Below are 22,500 nucleotides of genomic sequence, written 5' to 3'. Positions count from 1 at the left end.
TAAAAATTTTAAATTGACATTTTATCTACATATATTATCCTAAAATACCTTTGAAAGTTACTTTCATAAAGAATTTAATTACCAATAACAATGCATAACCAATATCATGAAGTCCACTAATTATCTCTTTTTCTTTAAATTACTCTACGAACACTGTATAACTTACTGAACGTTGTACACTGTCCCAGCTTGTAGTGATAGAATTGTGTTTACGGTTCCGGTCTGTATTGACTCCATACTTGTAAGTTATAACATCAATCATAGATTTCTTCGCTGTATCTTCTAACTACAAAAACAATGCATTGCAAGTATAAACGCACTAGATGCACTGAACATAAAAACACTGGTAGATATATATAAATCTATCATTTCAGTGATTTACATAGAATACTGCCCACTGCTGCTTTGTATTTCCCTGTGGTTATTTTCATCTTGAATTTGATTGTATACATGTTTAAATAATACCTGTACAAACAAATCATAATCAGATTTTATCATACTGCTGTTTATTACCAAGTTGTCAAACCATGCAAGTCAAAAATTTAAAAATACATATATATCGAAACTATTAAAAAGTTGATAGTCAATGTTTCAGTGTGCTTTAAATACAGTTCCACAGTGTGCATACCCAGAACCTCAATGAGCATTACCTCTGATATGAAAATATAACCCAGGATTCCTGCTACTAGTAATGTTATTGAAAGAAAGGCTAGAATCCCCAGGTGCTAAAAATGAAAAAATAAAAGTATACACCTTGAGGATAAATTTGTAATTAGATAACAAATCTGCAAATAAAGATAACCTGCCTTAACATACAATAACAATATTCCGAAGTTTGCTGATACATGTAATTTGTTTTACTCAATTCTTTGATTATATCCAGAACTTTCTTAAATAGTAAATAAAACTAATTAAAACATGCATATAAAGTGATCAGATATAAGAAATTCTGGTTTTGATTTTAAACCATTGACAGAATTAAAAAACCCTGACTTACCAATCCCAGCATGCACTTATTCTTGCATAGGACTCCACAAAGTCCGAGCGAAGACACCAGAATGGCTCCTGCCCCTGCTGAGATCATCATGAGGGAGTCCACTTGGTACATGCCTTCCCCTACCAGACCAGACACTACCCTACTACCATACTCTGCCTCCAATGTAAACACCCCCACAACAAAAGTTGTCAAAGAGGCCACCTACAAATAGTTCCGGTTTTATCATTTGGTGGTAGTAAAATAGGCACCTCCCATTTCTGCTTCCAACATAACAAAATACTTGGATCAGGTGTACTTTAAAGGTATAGCAAGCACACTCAATCCAAGTGTTTCATGATGAAACTGGGAGTGGGCATATGGTAGCATCACGTCTATGTTTTATTAGTATCTATCAATCATTAATTTGTATCAGTTTAAAAATGTCGATTAAAGTCCAATCTTCAGAGACAATTTGTATTAAACTTCATTTCACTTACAACATAGGTTAACTGACATTATATTAGATTTAAACTTATAAATTACAGTATATTGACATTTTACTTTATTTCATGAATAATCTTTCTCTTTATATATGAAAACACACCATGACAGCCACAAGCATAAAAACCAAGGCATATCTTGCCACCGACTTCACAGTTATCTTCTGTGGTTTTTCTTTAAATACTCCCAAGTCATCTTCTGATGTACTGAATGACATTTTGACACTTGGCACAAAGCCAAACCTGCAAGATCAACAAAAATATACATTTATGTCCTTCTAAAATTTTCATTACAAAACAAAACTTCTGCGTACAGATTGTTAACATGAATATAACTACGAGTCAAACTGTTGATATGTTTACATGTACAGTTATACAAATGTGCCTCACGTGAATTTCACGTGAAATGCTGATCACATGAAATTCACATGCACCTTTCACGTAAATTTCATGTGAAAATTGATTCACGTTAATATGTCCACATGAATTTCACGTGAATCACTTTTCACATGAAATTCATGTTAAAATATTCACATGAATTTCACGTGAAAAGCATTATAACATTTTTCACATTAGTTCCTTGCGAAAATTTCAATGTGATTTTGATTTTCGAAAGGAAATAATGTGAACGGTGATTCACATGAATTTCATGTGAAAAGATTCACACAAATTTCACGTGAAATTTCTTCATGTGAAATTCACACGAACAATTTCACACGAAAAGCTATTCATGTTAAAAATTTCACAAGAAAAGCGATTAAAGTGAAATATTCACACTTCTTAATATATTCAAGCGGGAAAACAATATAATTAAGGTAAAATATCAAATGATATGGAGATTAGGCAATTTAAGTTGAGTACTTTATAAAATGTTGGCAAACGATCAATAAAATAGATCCTGCTCATGCCTCCCCCTCCTCGTTTATTTCCGAAATTATTAACTTGCATTGTAGTTCTGTACGCAGTATGATTACATGTACTTTCCACACCTGATTTCCCTCATTTCCCATTATTTTTTCTCTTACGAATTAAAAAATAAATTAAATCTTTAAATTCTAGTTGTGTAATCTTTGTGCTTTATAAATATTTCAAATGCAGTGTTGTATCTTGAATGATCCTTTTAAATTTACGTCAAATGACTCCATCCCATTTCCATTCTCAATGATCGTGTAGCCTGTGACATCATGGCGAGAATTTCATCATTATCGAAACAAGTTTTTTGACTTGTCTAGAATCGCCGAGAGGTCTAGCACACTGGTCACACGCTGCTAGGAGATTTGGTTCCGCAGGTCGTGAGTTCAACCCCGGGCAGGGGCAAAAGTGGGTAACTATATAATAGTAAATTTACCTGTGCTATATATATAAATATATATATATATAGAGGGAGAGCATTAAAATGACCAAAACAGCAACAGTTGGATAAATCCTAATGACAAGCCTGTCCCTTCCTCAGGACAGTTGGAAAGATCAGTCCCTTCTGCAGGATAAACAAAAAAGTTTTACATAAGAATAAAATAATGGACCCCTGGATGCATCAGGTGCCTAGAAGGAGTGCCTCTGGTGTCAGTGTTCTCCTAGCCCCTTATTTGTATTCTTAACAGTAAAGCTATTTTGTTCATCCTAAGGAAGGGACAGGTGGTTCCTAAGATTTATCTAGTTGTTCGTGTCCACTTTATATACTTTTTTTGTGCAATGGCTGAACATCTTAAGAAGAAATGTCGTACTACTTTGTACATGTTAAACTAATCCGAGATTCCTCCGACTCTTACCCCCTCTTTTATATTGTGACATGTGAGAGTCAGAGCGCACTCCATATTGAAAATTGGGAATTCAGTGACACCAGCTGGTGTCGCTGCTTTACCTACCTCTTACAACTTTATTTCGCAGATCAATCTTCCAAGACGTGAGGATTCAATTATCGGAAGATTATTCTACAAATAGATCATGATTAATACAATGCTATCACCGTTTAATCAATGGAATTTTATGAGTTCATGTGCTGACATCATGCACAAAGAAATCGAATGGCGAGGCGGCGACCTAATTCAAATGATGCTTCATTTGTTGGTGTTAGGGTTTGTTTAAACGGCGACAGCATCGTATCAATCATGATCTATTTGTAGAATAATCTTCCGATAACTGAATCCTCGCGTCTAGGAGGATAGATCCACGAAATAAAGTTGTAAGAAGTATGTAAAGCAGCGATTCCCACTTTTATTGGAAAATATTTTAAAATCCCATACTTCGGACTGAGATTTCATTTTCCTCTAATGGAGTGTAGTATCTGGGGAGTCGTCCCCAGTACGACCTGTTTGGCAGACAGCTTCCGGAACCCGGATGACAGTTCCCGCCAAGAGGCATCTTTTGAACTGCAGCTTGAAGAAGCTAGACGTTCCTTATACGAAGAGCGATACATATAGATATAGAAAGGCACTTACAGCGTAATGCATAGGTAAGTCTGTGGGTAACTCACGGGATTACTGGGTCACTAACACCCCAATTACTTTATTGGCGCCCAACTCGAGGCCACAGGCTTATCGGTGATTTGACAGTTTGTTGTTTTTTCACACCACGCTGGTCAGCCGCCATATTGGCGGGAAGTCTCAGTTTGACTTGGAAATTTTTTTTTTCACTTTGAATTAAATTAAGATTTTTGTGATTATTTTAGGATTTAATATTTAATTACAGAATCAATTTAGATTATTGACATTTGCATTTTTGTATATTTGTGCATTGTTGTGTATTATGGATACATCTTTTGATGAAGCGCTGTCTGGATTGGGCTTACGAGCCCACCCAGACACCCCCGCGTTCACGCGTCGTGGCCCTACGCTGTCGCAGTTAGCTTCAGGTAGAGTTGGTAACCCATGGGGTTATGGGGGGGCTTATGACAGTATGTCAGGTCCCGGGTTAGAGCCATACTCCCAAGGTGGATCCTTGGTTGGCGGCGATCCCTTTGTCACGCCGTCCTTGCCTTCCTGTTTGAGGGAGGGGGGTGGTAGGTTGAGGGGTGCCCCAGGAGGGGGAGTGAGGTTCTCGGACACTCTACTTGGTTCTAGGGAGGGGGACAGCCCAGAATGGGGTATACGGCGTAGGTGGAATTCAGCAGAGAATCTAATTGGCTTAGATTCACCCAGAAAAGGTTCTGGACTCGACACTTCGTGGTCAAGGGATAGGAATAGGTGGGAGGAGGATTTCTTGTCCCCCATGGGGGGGTCAGTTATTCCTAATGTCTCGGCAAGGCCCACACCGGGTAGGGGGGATGGTTTCGACTATGGATTTAGTTCAGGGACTTTCCCGGAACATCATACCCCCTCCCTGCATCCCTATGCTCCAGGGTCACGGAGGTTTTCGGCCCCACTCCCTCGCTCTGGGGCCGATGATCAGGCAGTAGGCCAGCTTAGTCAGAGTTTACCCTTGGGGGGCTTAGGTTCACGCTCACAGCGTCCCACTCCCAGACAGGATCCCCCAGTCGCCCCTTTTTCGGAGCCAGGGATTTCCTATGGGAATTATCACCCCCCACAGGCCAGCCAAAGCTATGACCTACTCACAGGGTCCCCACCCCCACATGCCCATCCTTCACATGTGCAAGACCCTTGGGCTGGGGGGAATACCCCCCATCCCCAGCATTCGGTACCCCCTAGGCTTGGCGGTTACGCTAGCACACCTATGCCCTACCCTACCATGATGACTCCACCCTATCAACAGGGACCCTCCGCTTATCCTGGCACCACGGCCTGTGGGTTAGGGGACGAGGGGGGTAGAGTAGCTCATGTTAGGCCCCAGTTAGGTGTTCCCGACACACATACCCCTTTCCTTGGACCGTTGGCCCAGGGGCCCGCTCCGGTGCCCCACCTCCCCACGCCCGCCCCTCAGTACCTTAGGTCTGGGGGATACGCGAAGGGCACTGGAAGACACGCGCCTAAGTACAAGGATTTGCGGTACGATGGGAAAAGTAGCTGGAAGTCCTTCCTGCACAAATTCGCTCGCTTGGCCCGTAGCCAACAGTGGACCGAGCCTGAACAGCATGACCAATTCTGCTTCTCCCTGGAAGGGACCGCCAGTGATTACTACACCCTGTTGCTGGACACTGATCGCAACCTCTCATTGACCGACATCCTGAGGAGATTTGAGAAACGTTTTGGATCCTCAGCGCCAGACCTGTCACACCAGCTGAACTTCCAGTCAGCGTCCCAGAATGCAGGCGAGTCTTTGAGACATTGGGCAGATAGGGTGCTTACCCTGGCCACACAAGCCTTCCCATCCGTGCCAGATGTTCATACTCACGCCATTCCGCGGCTGTGTTATGGCGCCGAGGACCGGGACGCAGGACTCTATGCCCTGGATGGCCAGCCCAAGACGGTTGAGGAAGCTGTTGATCGGATGCAGTATTACCAGCATTCGAGGCAGACTAGGTCGTCAAAGCCTAGGCGGGATGTGAGGCAGGTAGCCCAGGAGGAGGCCCCCGATTCTGACAAGGAACTCAGGGAGATGCGCCAGCGCCTTCAGGAGATAGAGAAGGAACTCCGAGGGCGGACCCCCTCTCCTCGGAGACCTTCATCGCCACCTTTGAGCGGAAATCGGAAGTCAGTAGGTTGCTACAAATGCGGGGCCATGGGGCACTTCAAGAGGGAATGCCCGGAGCTGAAGGGGAAAACTGAGGCGAACCAGGGTCAAGGGGCCAAGGCCAAGCCTAAGGACGGCCACGAGACGCAGCAACGTTCGTCAGAACCACGAGGGCGGGGAGCCAAGACCCGCCAGTCACAATTTAGTGGAGGGCCTACGCAGCGGGAAGTCAGGGTGCTGACTCCAGAGCGCTCCCCAGTTAGGCCAGGGCCGTGCGACGCTCGCACGGGGACAAGTCGGTTTGCAGGAGGACACAGGCAGGCGCCCTCCTGCATGCGCCGCTCCAGGAAGGGCACACTCCAAGTGCGGTTCAAGGAGGCATCCGAGGAGGAGGAGGAGGAGGAATCCGATGACTGGGTCATAGGGTGGGAGGAGGACAAATACGAGCCCTCTCCCAAGGATATGTTGTCGGGATTCAGGCTCCCTGAGGATATCGTGGTGCCGGAACTGCCCAGGTTTGGGGCAGAGAACCAGGGGGATGGGGAGGAATTTCCGGAGGATTCGGAGGACTTGCCGGATCAGGAGCCCTCGCTCATTCAGGAGGAGCAGGCCGGCGCGTATCTCGCGCCCAGGCCTAGTGAGTGCCCGGAGCCAGTTAAGGCGCAGGTTCAGCCCAAGGAGGAATGTGGGCTGGGGGTGGTCAGTGGTCAGGCGGAGGACGGGACCGTGGATATGCCATGCCGGCATGCGGGAGAAGCCCATGAAGAGTTGCCTGTGCCTATAGGGCAGATACGCCCAACCACCGGATTCATGGTCGAAATGGTAGTCCAGGGAGTCAGACTACAGGCAGTGGTAGACACTGGGGCGGAGGTGAGTGTGCTGTCCACCCGGGTCTACGAGGAGCTCGACCCCAAGCCTCCCATCAAGCAGCATGTGACCTTGGTTCAGGCAGGGGAAAACGCTCGGATGAGGGGCTTCGTCATTGGCCCTGTGGCAGTTTTCCTGGGAGACACAGAACACAACGTCGACCTGTATGTGGCTCCCCTGCAGGACCAAATGCTGCTAGGTATGGAGTTTTTGCATCAGCAGAAGGCTCACTTAGACCTGGAGCATGGCACCATGACCTTGGGAAAGGAGAAGGTCCCTATGACGTTCGGACGCCCAGGAGGGGGACAGGAGGCTCAGGTTTCGGTAACAAAGTCTATCAGGGTTCCAGCTGCCTCAGTCGTCTTATGCCCTTGTCATTTGGATAAGGAGTTGGAAGACTTCGTAGTCAGCCCTCAGATCACACGACTCTCGAACCTACTACTGGTGCCGCACACTTATCACACTGGGGGGAGGTCAGCAGTGACCTGCATTATCAACGCCTCGGAAGAGGATGTGTCCATCCCAGAGGGCAGTGTGATAGGTTCAGCCTCGGAGGCCGGATTTCGAACGCCGACTCCGGACATAGTCCGGAATGTTTGCAGTGTGGCTAATCCCCACACTGATTCGGGGGCTGAGGTCCCCGAACACTTGAAGGACCTCCTTGATCGCTCGTCCAAGGAACTGACCCCGGAGGAGCGACGGATGCTCGCAGACCTGCTCAACGAATTTCAGGACGTATTTGCTACGGGGGAATTCGACTTTGGCAACTTCACGGCTCTGGAGCATGAGATCGACACAGGCGAGGCTCGTCCAGTTAAGGAGAGGATGAGGCGCACCCCGCTGTTCTTCGTGGACGAAGAGGAAGCACATCTTAAGAAGATGTTGGATGCAGGTGTGATCCAGCCCTCGGTGTCAGAGTGGGCCTCCGCCCCTGTGTTGATCAGGAAGAAGGACGGGCAAGTTCGCTGGTGCCTGGACTACCGTAAACTCAACGACGTGACCCGGAAGGACGTATTCCCATTGCCCCTCATTGACGAGTGTCTAGACACTTTAACTGGCAATGTGTGGTTCTCGAAGCTCGATGCCAACTCAGCTTTTCACCAAATCAAGATCAGCCCTAAGGACAGGAAGAAGACCGCCTTTGTCACGAAGTACGGGCTCTTCGAGTTTGTTCGTATGGGATTCGGATTGTGCAATGCGCCGGCGACTTTTTCCCGTGCCATGAGCCTGGTGTTAAGGGGACTCACATGGAGTATAGTCCTGGCCTTCCTGGATGATGCCTTAGTCCTCGGTAAAGACTTTCAAGGTCATTTGGACAACTTGAAAGCGGTATTCCGGAGATTCCGGGAGTTCGACCTTAAATTCAAGCCCAAGAAGTGTGAGCTGTTCCAGACTAAGGTTGAATTCTTGGGGCGCCAAGTGAGCGGAAAGGGTATTGAGATGGGGGACACTTACATCGCAGCAGTGAGGGAGTGGGCTCCCCCAACCAATGTCAAGGAGGTAGAAAGGTTCCTGGGGTTTGCGAACTACCATCGGACCTTCATAGCTGGGTATGCCCAGTTAGCGTGCCCGCTTTATCAGGTGACAGGGAAAAAACCCTTTGAATGGGGTCACGAGCAGCGGTCAGCATTCGACGCTTTGAAGAAAGCACTCACTAGTCCGCCTACACTGGCCATGCCTATAGCAGAGGGTATGTTTGTATTGGATACGGACGCGTCAGGGGAGGCCATAGGGGCTGAGCTCAGCCAGATTCAGGACGGGGTTGAGAAACCTATAGCTTATGGGAGCCTTGGCCTGAATAGAGACCAGAGGAAGTATTGCACTACTCGGCGGGAGCTACTGGCGGTTGTGAGGTTCACTCGCATGTACCGCCATTACCTCCTGGGAAGGAGATTCAGGGTCCGGACAGACCACCATAGTCTCATTTGGCTGCTGAACTTCAAATCCCCTCAGGATCAGCTGGCCCGCTGGCTAGAGGAACTTAGCCAGTATAATATGGAAATACAGCACCGCCCAGGCCGGCGCCACATCAACGCTGATGCCCTATCCAGATTGCCACACTCATCTTGTGCCTCTGGCGCCGCTTTTGCTATTCATCCCAGCGACCTGCCCTGCGGAGGTTGCCTGAAGTGCACGAAGGCTCACCAGTCATGGAACACCTTTGTGGAGGAAGTGGATGACGTGGCTCCACTCGCCCGCCCGGGTACTTGGACTTACTTAGAAGAGCCTTCGTCGGACGAGGAAATTGACTTGGCTGAGGACTCGGCTATCAACTTGGCCCAGTGCAAGCCTGGAGTCGTTCCGGAGGGCCACAGCCCTGAGATCAGTGAGGCGGCTTGGAACTATGTCTCCCGAGAAATTCTCGGGCCACCCAGCCAGATAGTGGACCTTGAGAGTGACGACACGGCATCTGGTCCGTTCAGAACCCAGGTACGGCTGCTCACCAGTCCTCAGATACCAGCTGTTGTTAGGACACTTACAGATACCGGCAGTGGTTCCCTGTCCCTCGTAGGCATGACCGCAGACGAGATGATGCAGAGCCAACAGCAGGATGCGGACTTGAAGCTCTTTGGCCAATGGCTGTCAACTGATGGAGAGCCGGCGGAGGGAGAGCTGTTCCTAGCAAGCCCGGCTTTGAAAAATTACTGGATTGACAGGGAATTTTTCATGAAGGATGAGGACCAAGTCCTTTGGAAGTTGGTGGGGGAGGGAGAGTCGAGGAGTCGGCTATTGGTAGTCCCCCGGGAATTGAGGGAGGAAGTTCTCAGGCTGTGCCACGACGTCCCTGCCTCAGGCCATCAGGGAATCAGCAGGACTAAAGCCCGCCTTAGGGAGCGCTTTTTCTGGTATGGCATGATGAGGGAAGTAGAGGGCTTTGTAAGCACTTGTGGGCCCTGCAGCAGGAACAAGCATCCCCAGCGACACGCGCGAGCAGAGATGATAAAGTATCATGCAGGAGCTCCCATGGAGAGAGTGCACTTGGACTTCCTGGGCCCACTGCCCAGGACTGACAGTGGCAACGAGTACGTGCTTGTTATGGTGGATCAATTCACTAAGTGGGTCGAGTGTGTACCACTTCCCTCCCAGACAGCTGAAGTGACCGCCTCAGCAGCAGTGAACCAGTTCTTTGCCAGGTTTGGCTGCCCGTTCCAGGTATTTACTGACCAAGGGCGCAACTTCGAGAGCAAGCTCTTTGCAGCAGTCTGTGAGCTACTGAAAATCCATAAGGCACGAACAACCCCTTACCGGCCCTCGGCCAATGGCCAAGTAGAGCGGTACAATCGGACGTTAATGGATGCTGTCAGGTGCTACATAGACAAGGCTCAGAACAGCTGGGACATACACTTGGCCCAGATAGCAGGCGCCCTGAGGTCGTCTGTGAATCGTAGCACAGGGTTTACGGCTAACAAGTTGATGTTAGGTCGGGAGACCAACACCCCGGCAGACCTGATGTATGCTCCCCCCATACGAGGCGAGGACCTAGACTTAGAGGACTATGTGGTGAACCTGGAGAAGTCCATCCAGGCCGCCCACGAGATCGCCCGAGCCCGACTTCGGACTACCGAGGAGCGCATGAAGCGTGATTACGACCTTAGGGTCAGGTTTCGAGCCTATCAGGAGGGGGATACAGTCTATGTCCTGGACACAGCCACCGTGAAGGGGAAATGCCGTAAGCTCAGCCCCTCATGGAAGGGTCCAGGGCTGGTGGTCCAGAAGCTCAGTGCCCACCTCTACCGAGTAAGGACCAAGACGACGGTTATGCTGGTCAACCATGACCGCATGAAAAAGTGCGAGGACCGTGACTTACCTCGCTGGCTTGCCAATGCCAGGGAGAGGTACTTAGCTGAGAAGGGCTCATGTCAGGCCATAGACGAAGGGGTTCATGCCAGAACCCCTACCGGGGCTGTGTCAGAACCGGAAGGCATCCCGAGGACACAGGACCCGGCAAGTCTCCAGGATCCAGAGGTTGCACAGGTTCCCCCGGAGGAACCAACCCCTACACCGAAGCGCAGACGGGGAAGACCGCGTAAACATCGCGCGCCATCACCGGCTCCCCCGAGGGCCCCCTCGGGGAAAACGCGCTATTGCCTCTGCCGCCAGGCGGACGATGGCAAACTTATGATACAGTGTGATAGGTGTGAGGAGTGGTTTCATGGGAAGTGTGTGGGAGTGACTCTGGAAGATGCAGAGAGGTTAGATAATTATGTGTGCTCCCCTTGCTCCTGTAAGGGTACGGGTGGCTCACACCTTCTTCTTTCTCTTTGCAGAAAACAACGTGACGCTGAGTCGGAGGGGGGTTCCCCCCCCAGGAGCTGGAGGAGGGAGCGGGCACGCTTCCAGAGGGACGACTCCTCGTCCCAGAGCGGGAGGAGGCGGAGGGCCACTCCGCCACCCCGCAGGCCCAGCCCAGTAAAGATCCGGGAGGACTTTGGGGACCCCAGGGATGCGGGGGCTCCCAATCGCCCTAGCCCCCACAGCAGTCGGGACTCGGAGTGCCCCCTGCTGTGCGGGGTAGCTACCCGGAAGCTCCGGCAGCATGTCACGCTGACCCATTTGCCGCCGGTCTTCCGGCGTGGCGTCCCCCCCTCCCGGGAGGTCTCGTCCATCCGGGAGAGGGTCCTGAAGTGGTTGGCCAGGACCCTCCTCGGCCCAGGTGCCACTCTGTCCGAGTTGGCATCTTCCTTACGGGCCGAGGAGGTGTTCCCGGACCCCCACGGTGGCCTCACACCAGACCTGGTGGAGGCCATGGACAGTCTGTGTCGTAGTGTGGGGGAAGCCCCTCCCCCAGTTTACGAGTTGCGCGGGGACGTCCACCCCGCGCTCCTCCTCCATTGGAGGGCACAGGCTGTCTTGCTTATCAAGATAGACCCCTGCTCGAGGGCGGCCTACAAGAGGTTGGCCGCCAGCGAGAGGATAGGTCGTAGGCGCTTGAGGGACTTCTCTATGAAGCCCAACTCGTCGGGGGGTCCCTCACGCGCCAGAACGAGGCCCTCCTCGGGGGCTCCGGGGACCGCTGCTCCCACGGCGCCGCCGGTAGCTCCTGAGGAGGCCCCGTTCATCCGCCAGGAGCCGAGAGATGCCTCCCCCTTCTCAGACGATGGGCCTCCCCCCCTTGAACCGATTCAGCCAGAGGGGTGGGAGTTGGACTTTGAGGAGGAGGAGCCGGTCGAGTGGTGCCCTCTTGGACCAGAGATGATCGAAGGGGGTGCCACCGACCAGCATCAGGGTGGGGGGGATTCGTCCCCCATGCTCGAGTTTGGGCAGAGCCCTTTGGACGGGGATATAGGGGGCCTTCCGGTCGGTGGGGAGGAGTTCCCTAGGCCACCCCCTGGGTTCGTTACCTCCCAGTACATGACTGCGGAGATGCCTCGGGGGTGGCATGGTGCCCGCAGGGTGACCCTGGCGGTGATCCAGGAGTGGTAAGTCGCTCCTGGATGTTTTTCCCTGGTTTTGGGGGAAGGTCACAGTTTTAGTGTGAGAGCCAGGGGTGACCCTGGTCCACATGGGGGGTGGATTTTATGGGGGGTTTCCCTTTACCACCGGGCAGGGGTGCATGGCCCAGGACAGGCTGTCCTGGTTTGCACTGGGGACTAATTCGGGGGGTTTCTCCGTCAGAAGTTTAGGGGGTGTGGGTCACAGGGTATCCCTGTTCCACACCGGGTAGGGACCTTAGAGGTCTCAGTTAAATTCTTCCGGGAGTATGCCCGGGTCCTCTCTTTGCCGGAGTTTTCCGGCGTCCTCGGATAAGTCTCTCCGAGGGGGCGTGGCGCGCCCACCTTGATTACTGGTTAGACCCATTTCTCCGTCCTTCAGAGAAAACGGGGGGGAGTGTAGTATCTGGGGAGTCGTCCCCAGTACGACCTGTTTGGCAGACAGCTTCCGGAACCCGGATGACAGTTCCCGCCAAGAGGCATCTTTTGAACTGCAGCTTGAAGAAGCTAGACGTTCCTTATACGAAGAGCGATACATATAGATATAGAAAGGCACTTACAGCGTAATGCATAGGTAAGTCTGTGGGTAACTCACGGGATTACTGGGTCACTAACACCCCAATTACTTTATTCTGCAATAAATTTCTCCTTGGCAGTCATCATTTCTGAAGTAAAAATCAGTCCTGGAACAAGAGCTCTAGGCAATGACTGTGATGTACAACTGAGTATCTTCACTTATTGATCAATTAAGTTTCATTTGTGCGTGTTCCCTTTAACAATATTGAGAAATACATTAGAATTCTTCCCAAGACAATATTATATATTTGCACTTTTTCAACGCAAGTCAATCAGTAGAAAACTAAATAACTTGAGGTGTCTCATTAAGTATCCATGTACTAAGTTACCTTCATTGCATAGGTGTTTATAAATACATAATCATTTATCATTATGTTGCCCAGTTGCTGAATTGGGCCTAAATTTGGTTAATAACGGTATATATCTATCGTAAGAACCAATAATCCTTAAATCTAATGTCTTACCTATCTTATTTTTATATGGAATCAGCAATTGATTAGAAAAGTTACTTAGTTATGACATTTTTGTTGTCACCTTTCTATGACCAACTTCTAGTAAACGGAACCAAAGACGCTTTCCGAAAGGTGGCGCTTCTATGGTAAGCGGTAAATATAGTACGGCCAAAACCCGAGTGTGTCAATCTTCACAAGTCAAGGGTTACGAATCAATAACCCTTGACTTGTGAAGATGGGGTGTCTCGGATAGCGAATTTCCCCCCGAGATTTCTCTCTTAATGCTGCACGTAATAGCACACAATTTGCAGAGGTTGCTGCTTGTAAACTAGGTACATAAAAATATATACTTTTTCTGAGTATTCTTCTACAAACGTACTGAACTAGACTTGTTCAAGTCTCTATATTGTTTAATTTTATTGCTTTATCATTTCGTTAAAAATTTTCTGTGCTTCAGAAGTCTAAATATCATTAAACGTCACCAAACATAGATTTATCTATGTTTGGCATTATTAAAAAAGTATTAAAGAGAGCAATGATTATTAAACATAGAGACTTGAGCAAGTCTAGTACTGAACCAGAGTTTCCACTTGCCGAAAAGCGGTAAATTGAGTATGTTTTATACATGTCGGAACCCAAACACGGTCGGAGACACCAACCGATTGCAAATACTGGATTTTAAGTAATCCAATTCATGCAAAAAGTATTTATCAAGATTTCTATGTTTCTAAGTAAGTAAGTAATTTATTTTAGGCCCAGAGGGCATACAAATAATACAAGTTCATATACATAAATCATAAAAGAGTGATTATCCAAAAGATAGATGAAAAAATAAAATTTACAAGTTCATGATAAATCAACTTTTCTTAGTAATGAACAGCTATATATGTAATTGGCAAATTTTTCAATAATATTGTTACATTCGTTGCTCATAAGTCAGATAAATTTTTGTCTATTACACAGGTTAATAAAATTCTTGCACAAAATGTTCATGGACTCTTTGATTATTTCCACAACACAGAGTGACAAAAACTGCTCTATTTTGTGATCGTGATATTGTTTTAATGAGCAAGGAGGTCCACTGGTCCATTCGTCCTCAAAACAGTGTATATATGTAAAACGATAGTTGAGGATGCCTGTCGATAATTAGTAATAAATACAATTAATCATTGATGCCGTTGCCCAGCTCTGGCCACGTGAAGGCTCCTCATTTACTCAAGAGCCATAATTTTGAATTTAAGAATCTAACCTCCGCAAGTAAAGAAACTACTTCCTGGACTTCCTTGACTTATTTCCTTCTCTCCCCGTGGAGAATGGGGCTGTGAACAATTCCTCTCTATTCTGTCCTTCGTTCTGCTACCCTGCTGGCCTCTGTCCAGGTCATCAATCCAATTTCATTTCTTTCTCTTCTACTGTTCTTCTCCATGTTTCTTTAGGTCTGCCTCTCTTGCACTTTCTTTCAGGAGTCCATGTAAGTGCTAATCTAGCGTGCTTGATCCTGTCCATTCTCAAAAAATGTCCTATCCATTTCCACCTCCTTTTCTCTACAATGCTACTAATAGGCCCCACTCCTGTTCTTTCCCTCACAGTCTCGTTTCGTTCTTTTTGAGACCAGTCTATCCGCAGGATCCTCCTTAGGCTCTTGTGTAGCAAGGTATCCAGGACTTGCTCGTTACCCTTTGTCATTTTCCATGTTTTGCTGCAGTAGAGTAGAACTGAGACCACATTGGAATTGAACAATCTCATCTTTGTTTTCTTTCTAATCTGGGAGTTAGTTCAGATGGTTGTCAGTTTGTATAAGGCGGGTCTTGTTAGTTCAGATGGTTGTCAGTTTGTATAAGACGGATCTTGTTAGTTCAGATGGTTGTCAGTTTGTATAAGACGGATCTTGCGTGCCCTTAGTATTCTCCTCCTGATGCATTCTGTGGTTTACCTCCTTTGGTGTTAATGGTGCCTCCGAGGTAGATGAAATTAGTGACATCCTCCATCTCTTCTCCTGTTGCTGTAATAGCCTGGGTGTTGTTGGCATTAATTATCATAACTTTGGTCTTTATGGCGTTGATGTTGAGGCCGGTTGATTTGGCAAGCCTGACTAGATTGTTCACTTTTGTCTGCATTTGCTCTCTGGAACTTGTAAGTAGTGCAATGTCATCGGCATAGTCGATATCGTGTAGTTTTGATGTCACGTTCCATAGTATGCCTGTTGTGTCATCAGTTGATGCTTTCTTTATAATCCAGTCAATGACTAGTAAGGAAAAGAATCCCGACTTATTGCATCCTTGTTTCACTAAAGATTTGATCTTAAACCACTCTGATGTTCCACTTCCAGTGATGACCGCACACTCACTGTTATCATATAAACATCGAACCAATCTGATGCATTTGTCTAATATGCCGTAGTGTTTCATGGTCTTCCATAGTGTGTCTCGGTGAACGCTGTCAAAGACCTTTTCAAAATCTATAAAATAAGTGTATAGATCGGAGATCCATTCTATGACCTGTTCTAGTACATTCCTCTGTATAAATATCTGTTCCAGATGTTGTTCCTCTTGCAGCTCTAAGTCTTGCTTGTTCGTCTTTGAGGTGTTGGTCTATTTCTTTTACAAGCCGTTGGACTAGGATCTTTTCCGTTATCCTTCTTCAGTTTGTTGACACCTTCTCTTCAGTCCACACCATTCGAATCAGTTTCTATATTTGTGTTGCTTACGTTTCTGTGTCTTGTCCGGAGGAGTTCGATGGTAGTGTTGTCAGCTCTTGGGGCTTTTCCATTCCTTAGATCTCTAATGACTTTTCTGATTTCCTCTTTGGATGGCGAGGAGTCATCGATAGTAAGGACTTCAACATTACGGGTCTCCACATCCGCTGGTTCTGGTGGATCCGGTCTGTTACGGACTTCGCAGAAGTGTTCCTTCCACCTTGCTCCAACTTCGCCTTCTTTGGTTAGCAGTTGTCCTTGCTTGTTCCTAATGCTGTCTTCTTGTCGAGATTAGTTTACTGCTGTTTCTGCCTCGCTTGCTAGTTTGTCAAGCGAGCTCCGTTTGTCCTTCCTCGTGCTTCGTTTGACACACTTGTCTTTTTCATTGCATTGTTGTCTGGCTTTATACTTCATTCTCTTGGATCTTTTGCCATCAATCTTGACCTTGGGGGTCCTTCTTTCGTCAACTAATTTCCAGGTCTCGGCACTGGTCCATTTATAATTCTTCTTTTTCTTTGGCCCAAGGATGTTGGATGCTGTTTGTCTGTTTCATTTAAGTTTCATTTCACTGTTTTGAAGTTATTTCATATGTCATCGAGTTCTGATACCTCATAGTCATTATCGATGCTGAAGCGATTTCTCAGTTCGATGCTAAATTTCTCTTACCTGCATATGGTGTGTATATATCTCAACTGATTCGATACACAAGAGCTTGTTATGTGTATGATCAGTTTTTAAATCGAGACAGGCTACTGACAAACAAGTTGATGGCGCAGGGGTTTCAACAGTCTCGTTTAAAGTCAGCATTTCGCAAACTCTATGGTGGTTATAACGATCTACCGGTAGTTTGTCAATACAACCTATCATTGGGTCAAATGCTGTCTGACGTATTTTCATACCGATTGTTAGGACGTTCTTGGCACACTGATGTTGACTACGGATAACTCCGTTCACCTGATCAAGATATAGGGCTCACATCGGGTGTGATCGGTCGACAGGGGATGCTTACTCCTCCTAGGCACCTGGTCCCACCTCTGGTGTTTCCAGGGGTCCGTGTTTGCCCAATTCTTTATTTTGTATTGCTTATAGAAGTTGAGATTGATCACTGTTTGTTATCTTTGCCTTTCTCTTATCTGTGGGACTATGAGCTTAGACGTTTCATATATAGTTTAGATATTTTCTGTACTCGTTCAGCTTTGTGCAATCTGAGTTTGGTCTTTGTGACAAGCATGTTGTCGTCGCTTTCTAAGACTGCACCTCTGTACATACTCTCACATCTTGTATGGATCTTTTGAATTTCCCGTCGATTGTTATGTGGTCTATCTGGTTTTTGTGTTCTCCATTTTGGGATGTCCAGGTATGCAAACGTATACTCTTGTGTGGAAACATGGTGGATGTGATGGTTAAGTTGTCAAGTGCACAAAACGACACGAGTCTCTCCCCGTTGTCATTTCGTTCGCAATAGGCTCCATGAATACCTACAATGCCTTTCTTTCCACCCAGTTGTCTTCCAACTTTTGCATTGAAACCTTATAAAAAGAAGTGGATTACGGAAACCTTGAACAAGTCATAAGAGGGGGGGGGGGGGGGGGGGGGCAATCCAGCACACCCCTGGATATGTCAGTATGACGCGTTCAGGCTAAAGCTATAGGAAAGTTCATGCGCAGAATGAATCAATGATCAACACCAAAATTACCAAGAGGACTGGTACATGGAACGTAAGGACCATCTACGTCACTGGGAATACAGCGCAAGTCAAGAGAGAGATGAGGAGATGATACCATCTGTTTGGAATTAGCGAATGTAGGTGGACAGGATCAGGAAAAACCAGAAATCAGAAGCCAAACAGCATATACTCCGAAAGAGCAGACGATCATCACAGCAACGGTGTTGCAATAACGATGTCGAAGTATACACCGTCACTCGATGAATAGACAACAGTAAGTGACAGGATCACCACTGACCGATTCTGGTCAAAACCAGTTATTCGGGTATATGCACCGACCAATGATACAGAAGAGGATAGTAAAGAGTTATTTTATGAACAAATTCAGAAAGTCATAGACTCAACACCTCGCTAGCGAAGATGCACCTCGACACGACCTTCTGTTAGTAATACTCCTTAAACGTGATAAATAATGTAACCCAAAAAGTGTGCATTTACAATAATTTGTCATTTGATTAGAAAGAAAAGGGAATTATGATAATACGGTCTATAATCATCTTGATGATGAAAAAATAATGTTAAAATTTGTCGTTTCTCTTCAATGAATTACAAAGGACTACTTTAAATTACACGGTTACATTGTTGTGTAGACTTAAAATTTACGTAATCAAATAATTATTTGCATTATTATTTTCATGGAAAATAAATTGTATTTTTGCTGAAAATGTTGGCTTGAAAAGAAAATATACTGTACTATTTAAACATTTAATTATAAATAAATGTATGATGCAACTAGATAATTCATGTGTTTTTAATATTTATTATAAATAGATATTCGTTGAACTCTTTCTCCACTCAGAGCGACTCTGCTTGGCCGAGTGCGTGTACTACACATGTATAATGACAAATAATATAATAAATTTATAAAACGTCGAGTTACCGCTTTTTGGCGCAGGGACTCGGTTGTCAGATATTGAAGTTTTGTATTATTAAAAAAAGTACTTTTTTTTTAATGTACACATGATATACCTTTTTTTAAAACCTCGAAAAAAGTGGATTTTGGTGGTGGATTTTATTTATATAATCTATTATTCGGACACAAATCATGCAAAACTTCAATTTATTATTCGGGAACAAATAATACAAAACTTCAATATCTGACAACCGAGCCCCTGTGCTTTTTTTGGTAGAAAAAAACTCTGGTTCAGTAGTTTCTTAAAAGAATTCCCAGGAAAAAGTTATATGATTCTTCATTGATAGGTCACAAACAGTTATCACAAAAAGTTTGATGCCATTCTATTTACTAGGCCTATAATCTAAATCATGCAAATATCACCATCTGGAACTTTCGGCATTCGATCGTACTACATATACCGCTTGCCCGCTTTTCTACAAACGAGTTGTACGTTCTTTTATTCGGTCTTCTGAACACCGAGCCCAATGTTTTTGACAAGAGAACGCGTGCCTTAGATCATTTGTAAATAATCCTATTTTACATGTAAGATGTGCTCAATATTTATGTATTTTATTTCTTATTGTGAAATGTGATTTTAATACTTAATATGTGTTATTTAGGAATCATTCAATTGGTGTAGACTTTGCTACACTTGCTCTTGACGGTGTATTATTATTTTTTCCGAAGAATTTGCAGGCAAATCGTATAACATGTCGGCTGTGTGGTGATGTCTGACCACTTCTCTAAAGAGAGGATACAATGCATATGAGATGAATATGTCTATTGAAAATTTTACGGGGATAAACAGCTAAATCGCAGATTAAATCAGATAAAAAATATGTGCATTTGTATTTGAATTAAAATGAAGTATTGAATTCCTTAATCTTTATTCGTTGTTGGTTAAGAGATTGTGACAGATTCTTGTTTATATAGCCTGAATAACCACTTGTTTATATAGCCTGAATAACCACTGCTCTTTTACAGTATCTATTGATGTACTCATCAGCATCATGGATCCAGGGACAGACTATTGTCAGAAACTCCAAAAAGTTTTAGAATTCCTCCAGTCGTCAATTTGTCAGATTCATGATGACACATTATATCAAAGGCTGCTGGATAGCTTGAGTGAAAAGAGTAAGCAAAGTTTGTATATAATGACGTAATGCTTTGACATACAAATACAGTGTTGGTATCTTGGTGCTTTCAGTCGATTCTCTTCTGCAACATTATTGCTATGATAATTTAACTTAACATGATCTAGATATTAAAGGTTAAATTGTCATTGTTCTCTTTCTTGTCATGAATTTCAATCATAAATAGTTTGTCCTCATGTGACCACAAGTATAGAGGTCAATTTTTAGAAAAAAAATCTAAGGATCGATCAAATTATTGAAACAATTGCCAGTTTTAGGTCATATCCGAATCCCTCAGGTCATCAATTGTGGTCTGTTTTAGTTTAGCATTGTGCATTATTACGAGGGTATTTTCAACTACAACTTAACCAAGTCATACCAGATTTGGGATATAGCATTTTTAGAGTTAAGGCAACAAAATTTGTTAGGTTCCTTTGCACCATGGGGACTGTCAGTGTGAAAATTTTTGTTGGATAGCTGAGTGAGAACATATGGGCAAAACAACTTAGATTAATGACCAAAACACCTTCATTTCTTTTCAGTGATCAGTGCTGAGCTTGCAGAGAAATGTGGTGTAATTAATTTTCTTCAGGATGTAAAAGATAAACCTGAGGTCAACCATGACACTTTGGTGTTCGCTGTGCAGTTAGCAGGGAGGCTTGTGTCCAAGATCACATTTTCTGAAGCTCACCTGAGCATCATGTCAACATTGATTGAATCAGTCTTATCAAACAATCTCATGGAAAGTCTTTCTGTCTCCTGTGCATTCTTCACAACATTGACAGCTGTTCTTCATGGTCCATGTGTCATAGACTTTTTTGAAAATTTAGATCTGAAAGGTAGGTTAACAAATGAAATCGGAACGTGAGATATGTTATGCACGGAATCATATTTGTATTAGTTTTTAATCTTAGAAAATAATGTATTGTTAATTTTTTCAGATTGTAACAATGGCATGGAGACACTTTTTAAAAAATGTTATTACAATATTTTTATTGCAGGGATACTTAAGAAGTCATTCGATATTTTGAGAGATGAGAGGAGTATTTTCCTGTCCAGAGCTGTTTCAGATTTTATTTATTCCGTATTCACCAGTGAGATGGCTAAATCTGAAGAAGCAAGAAGTCTTCTCAAAGAACTACAGGCCACCATTGTAGAGTTGAACAATAAAAATTGCCAAAACGTTATCTCCCCTCCCATGAATTGTTCTCTCAGAGTACTGGAGAAAGTTCCATGTCTTTTTAGTGACTGTTTTGATGAGATTTTAGATGCCTTAATTTGGTTAATAGAGAATGGGAATGTGTCATCTGTTATTACGGCCACCAGATGTGTGTGTAGCCTATATCAATGGTATGATAATCACACATTTTTTTTTAAAGATTATGAAAATTTTATCAGTGACAACAATTTTACAGATTCATGTAATTGTTTTTCTTCACAGCCAAACTGATACAGAGGTCATCAGATTAAAAACACAGGTTTCTATGGTGATGAACAAAGTTGACAGTGTAAGATGTCTTCATGCTGCGAAGGTTCTTTTTCCTATTAAGTAAGTAACAGCTGTGTACTCCTCTCCACTTGCCCCAATTTTTTTATTAATTAGAGAATGAAAAATGATACTTGTACCACCATACAAAGAAACATTTATATTTTAGTATCTCGTAATCACTAACACAGTTACTCTGCTTTTATTTTGTGCTGTAGATATCGTATAAATTGTTTTCAAAAGTCTGTGTATGTTGTATTTTGAATTACAGAATTGTAGAAAGAAGTGATTTGGAAAAAGTAATACTAAAGCCTCTACAAATGCTGGACAGTGAAGAAAATCCACCAACCAATTTCTCATGTCTCTCTGCTGTGTCACTGAGTCTTACAGTTGTCCATGACTGTAACATGCATGTAAGTCTTTTCCAGCATTCATCTTACTTAAGTCCTCTCTGAAACTTGTAATCATAGCAGCAATCCCACATGTAATCATAGCAGCAATCCCACCTGTAAACATACCTGTAATCCCACATGTAATCATACCGACAATCCCACATGTAATCATACCGGCAATCCCACATGTAATCATACCAGCAATCCTACATGTAATCATATCAGCAATACCACATGTAATCATATCAGCAATACCACATGTAATCATACCGGCAATCCCACATGTAGTCATACCAGCAATCCTACATGTAATCATACATGTAATTATACTGGTAATTGTACTTGTAAAATCAAAACAAGCAGTATCAGGATAGCCAAAGAAAAAAAATTCAAAGGAACAGAACATTTTAAATTATGATACCTATCACAATCTGACTTTGACTATTCCATTTGTTTATTATTGTAGAATCCGAAGGTTTGTAATTATGTTTCTAAAGTCATGAGGTTGACTGCTGGTAGACAAGGAGAAATGACTGATGCAGGCCAATCTCGTAACCCTCTCACCGGCAACAGAAAAATACAACTGAAATGTCTTGAGTATTTGGAATCGTGTAAGTCAAGAGAGAAAAGTTTGTAAACATTCTGTAAAAATGTTTTAGTACAGGTATTAGGGTTCCACGCTGAAGATAGGTGGACCCCATTGTAGTCACTTTGTTGTCAATCAACATCTTTTTGATATGTAACAGGAAGGAAGAAAATGCAACGGACCAGACCGGGATTCGGGTCCCCTGAATCTCCAGTGAA

The 22,500-nt window shown here is 44.8% G+C and overlaps 3 protein-coding genes across 7 annotated transcripts in view; 1 reads left to right on the top strand and 2 right to left on the bottom strand.

The window, feature by feature from the left end:
• Positions 1-13,506, bottom strand: part of LOC125670216 (CD82 antigen-like) — a 24,385-nt gene extending 10,879 nt beyond the window's left edge. The window contains exons 1-6 of one of the 5 annotated variants that reach the window (XM_048905266.2): positions 13,382-13,501; positions 2,607-2,829; positions 1,581-1,719; positions 998-1,198; positions 651-725; positions 167-286 (exon numbers count right to left, since the gene is read on the bottom strand). In XM_048905266.2, the coding sequence (XP_048761223.2) occupies positions 167-286; positions 651-725; positions 998-1,198; positions 1,581-1,719; positions 2,607-2,662 (591 nt within the window). In that variant the 5' untranslated portion in view covers positions 2,663-2,829; positions 13,382-13,501. Of the gene's footprint in view, positions 1-166; positions 287-650; positions 726-997; positions 1,199-1,580; positions 1,722-2,606; positions 2,830-13,381 lie in introns of all 5 variants that reach the window. The other 4 variants (XM_048905267.2, XM_048905269.2, XM_048905268.2 and 1 more) reach the window with 4 other exon arrangements.
• Positions 13,507-15,267: 1,761 nt separating this feature from the next.
• On the bottom strand, positions 15,268-16,478 carry LOC130054462 (uncharacterized). The gene is made up of 2 exons (XM_056164393.1): positions 16,365-16,478; positions 15,268-15,885 (listed from the first exon to the last, which is right to left on the bottom strand). Exons 1-2 carry the CDS (start codon positions 16,476-16,478, stop codon positions 15,268-15,270), a joined length of 732 nt encoding a protein of 243 aa, XP_056020368.1.
• A 2,661-nt stretch (positions 16,479-19,139) lies between these two features.
• LOC125670207 (BRCA1-associated ATM activator 1-like) overlaps positions 19,140-22,500 on the top strand; it is a 10,828-nt gene continuing 7,467 nt past the window's right edge. The window contains exons 1-7 of the mRNA XM_048905250.2: positions 19,140-19,228; positions 19,670-19,819; positions 20,361-20,657; positions 20,820-21,168; positions 21,260-21,367; positions 21,576-21,717; positions 22,163-22,307. Coding sequence (XP_048761207.2) covers positions 19,696-19,819; positions 20,361-20,657; positions 20,820-21,168; positions 21,260-21,367; positions 21,576-21,717; positions 22,163-22,307 — 1,165 coding nt within the window. The 5' untranslated portion in view covers positions 19,140-19,228; positions 19,670-19,695. The remainder of the gene's footprint in view (positions 19,229-19,669; positions 19,820-20,360; positions 20,658-20,819; positions 21,169-21,259; positions 21,368-21,575; positions 21,718-22,162; positions 22,308-22,500) is intronic.

This window comes from Ostrea edulis, chromosome 4, assembly GCF_947568905.1.
Source record: "Ostrea edulis chromosome 4, xbOstEdul1.1, whole genome shotgun sequence".
Taxonomy (NCBI): Eukaryota; Metazoa; Mollusca; class Bivalvia; order Ostreida; family Ostreidae; genus Ostrea; species Ostrea edulis.
The sequence above is the reverse complement of the archived record's forward strand: the minus strand, read 5'-3'. Positions and strand labels throughout refer to the sequence as shown.

Bases quoted from the DNA above. Each gene is read 5' to 3' on its own strand.
- LOC130054462 (XM_056164393.1), bottom strand. From the start codon at position 16,478: ATGAAGTATAAAGCCAGACAACAATGCAATGAAAAAGACAAGTGTGTC. The intron at 15,886-16,364 runs GTAAACTAATCT...ATATTTATACAG, and splicing joins CAAGCGAGGCAGAAACAGCA to AGGAATGTACTAGAACAGGT.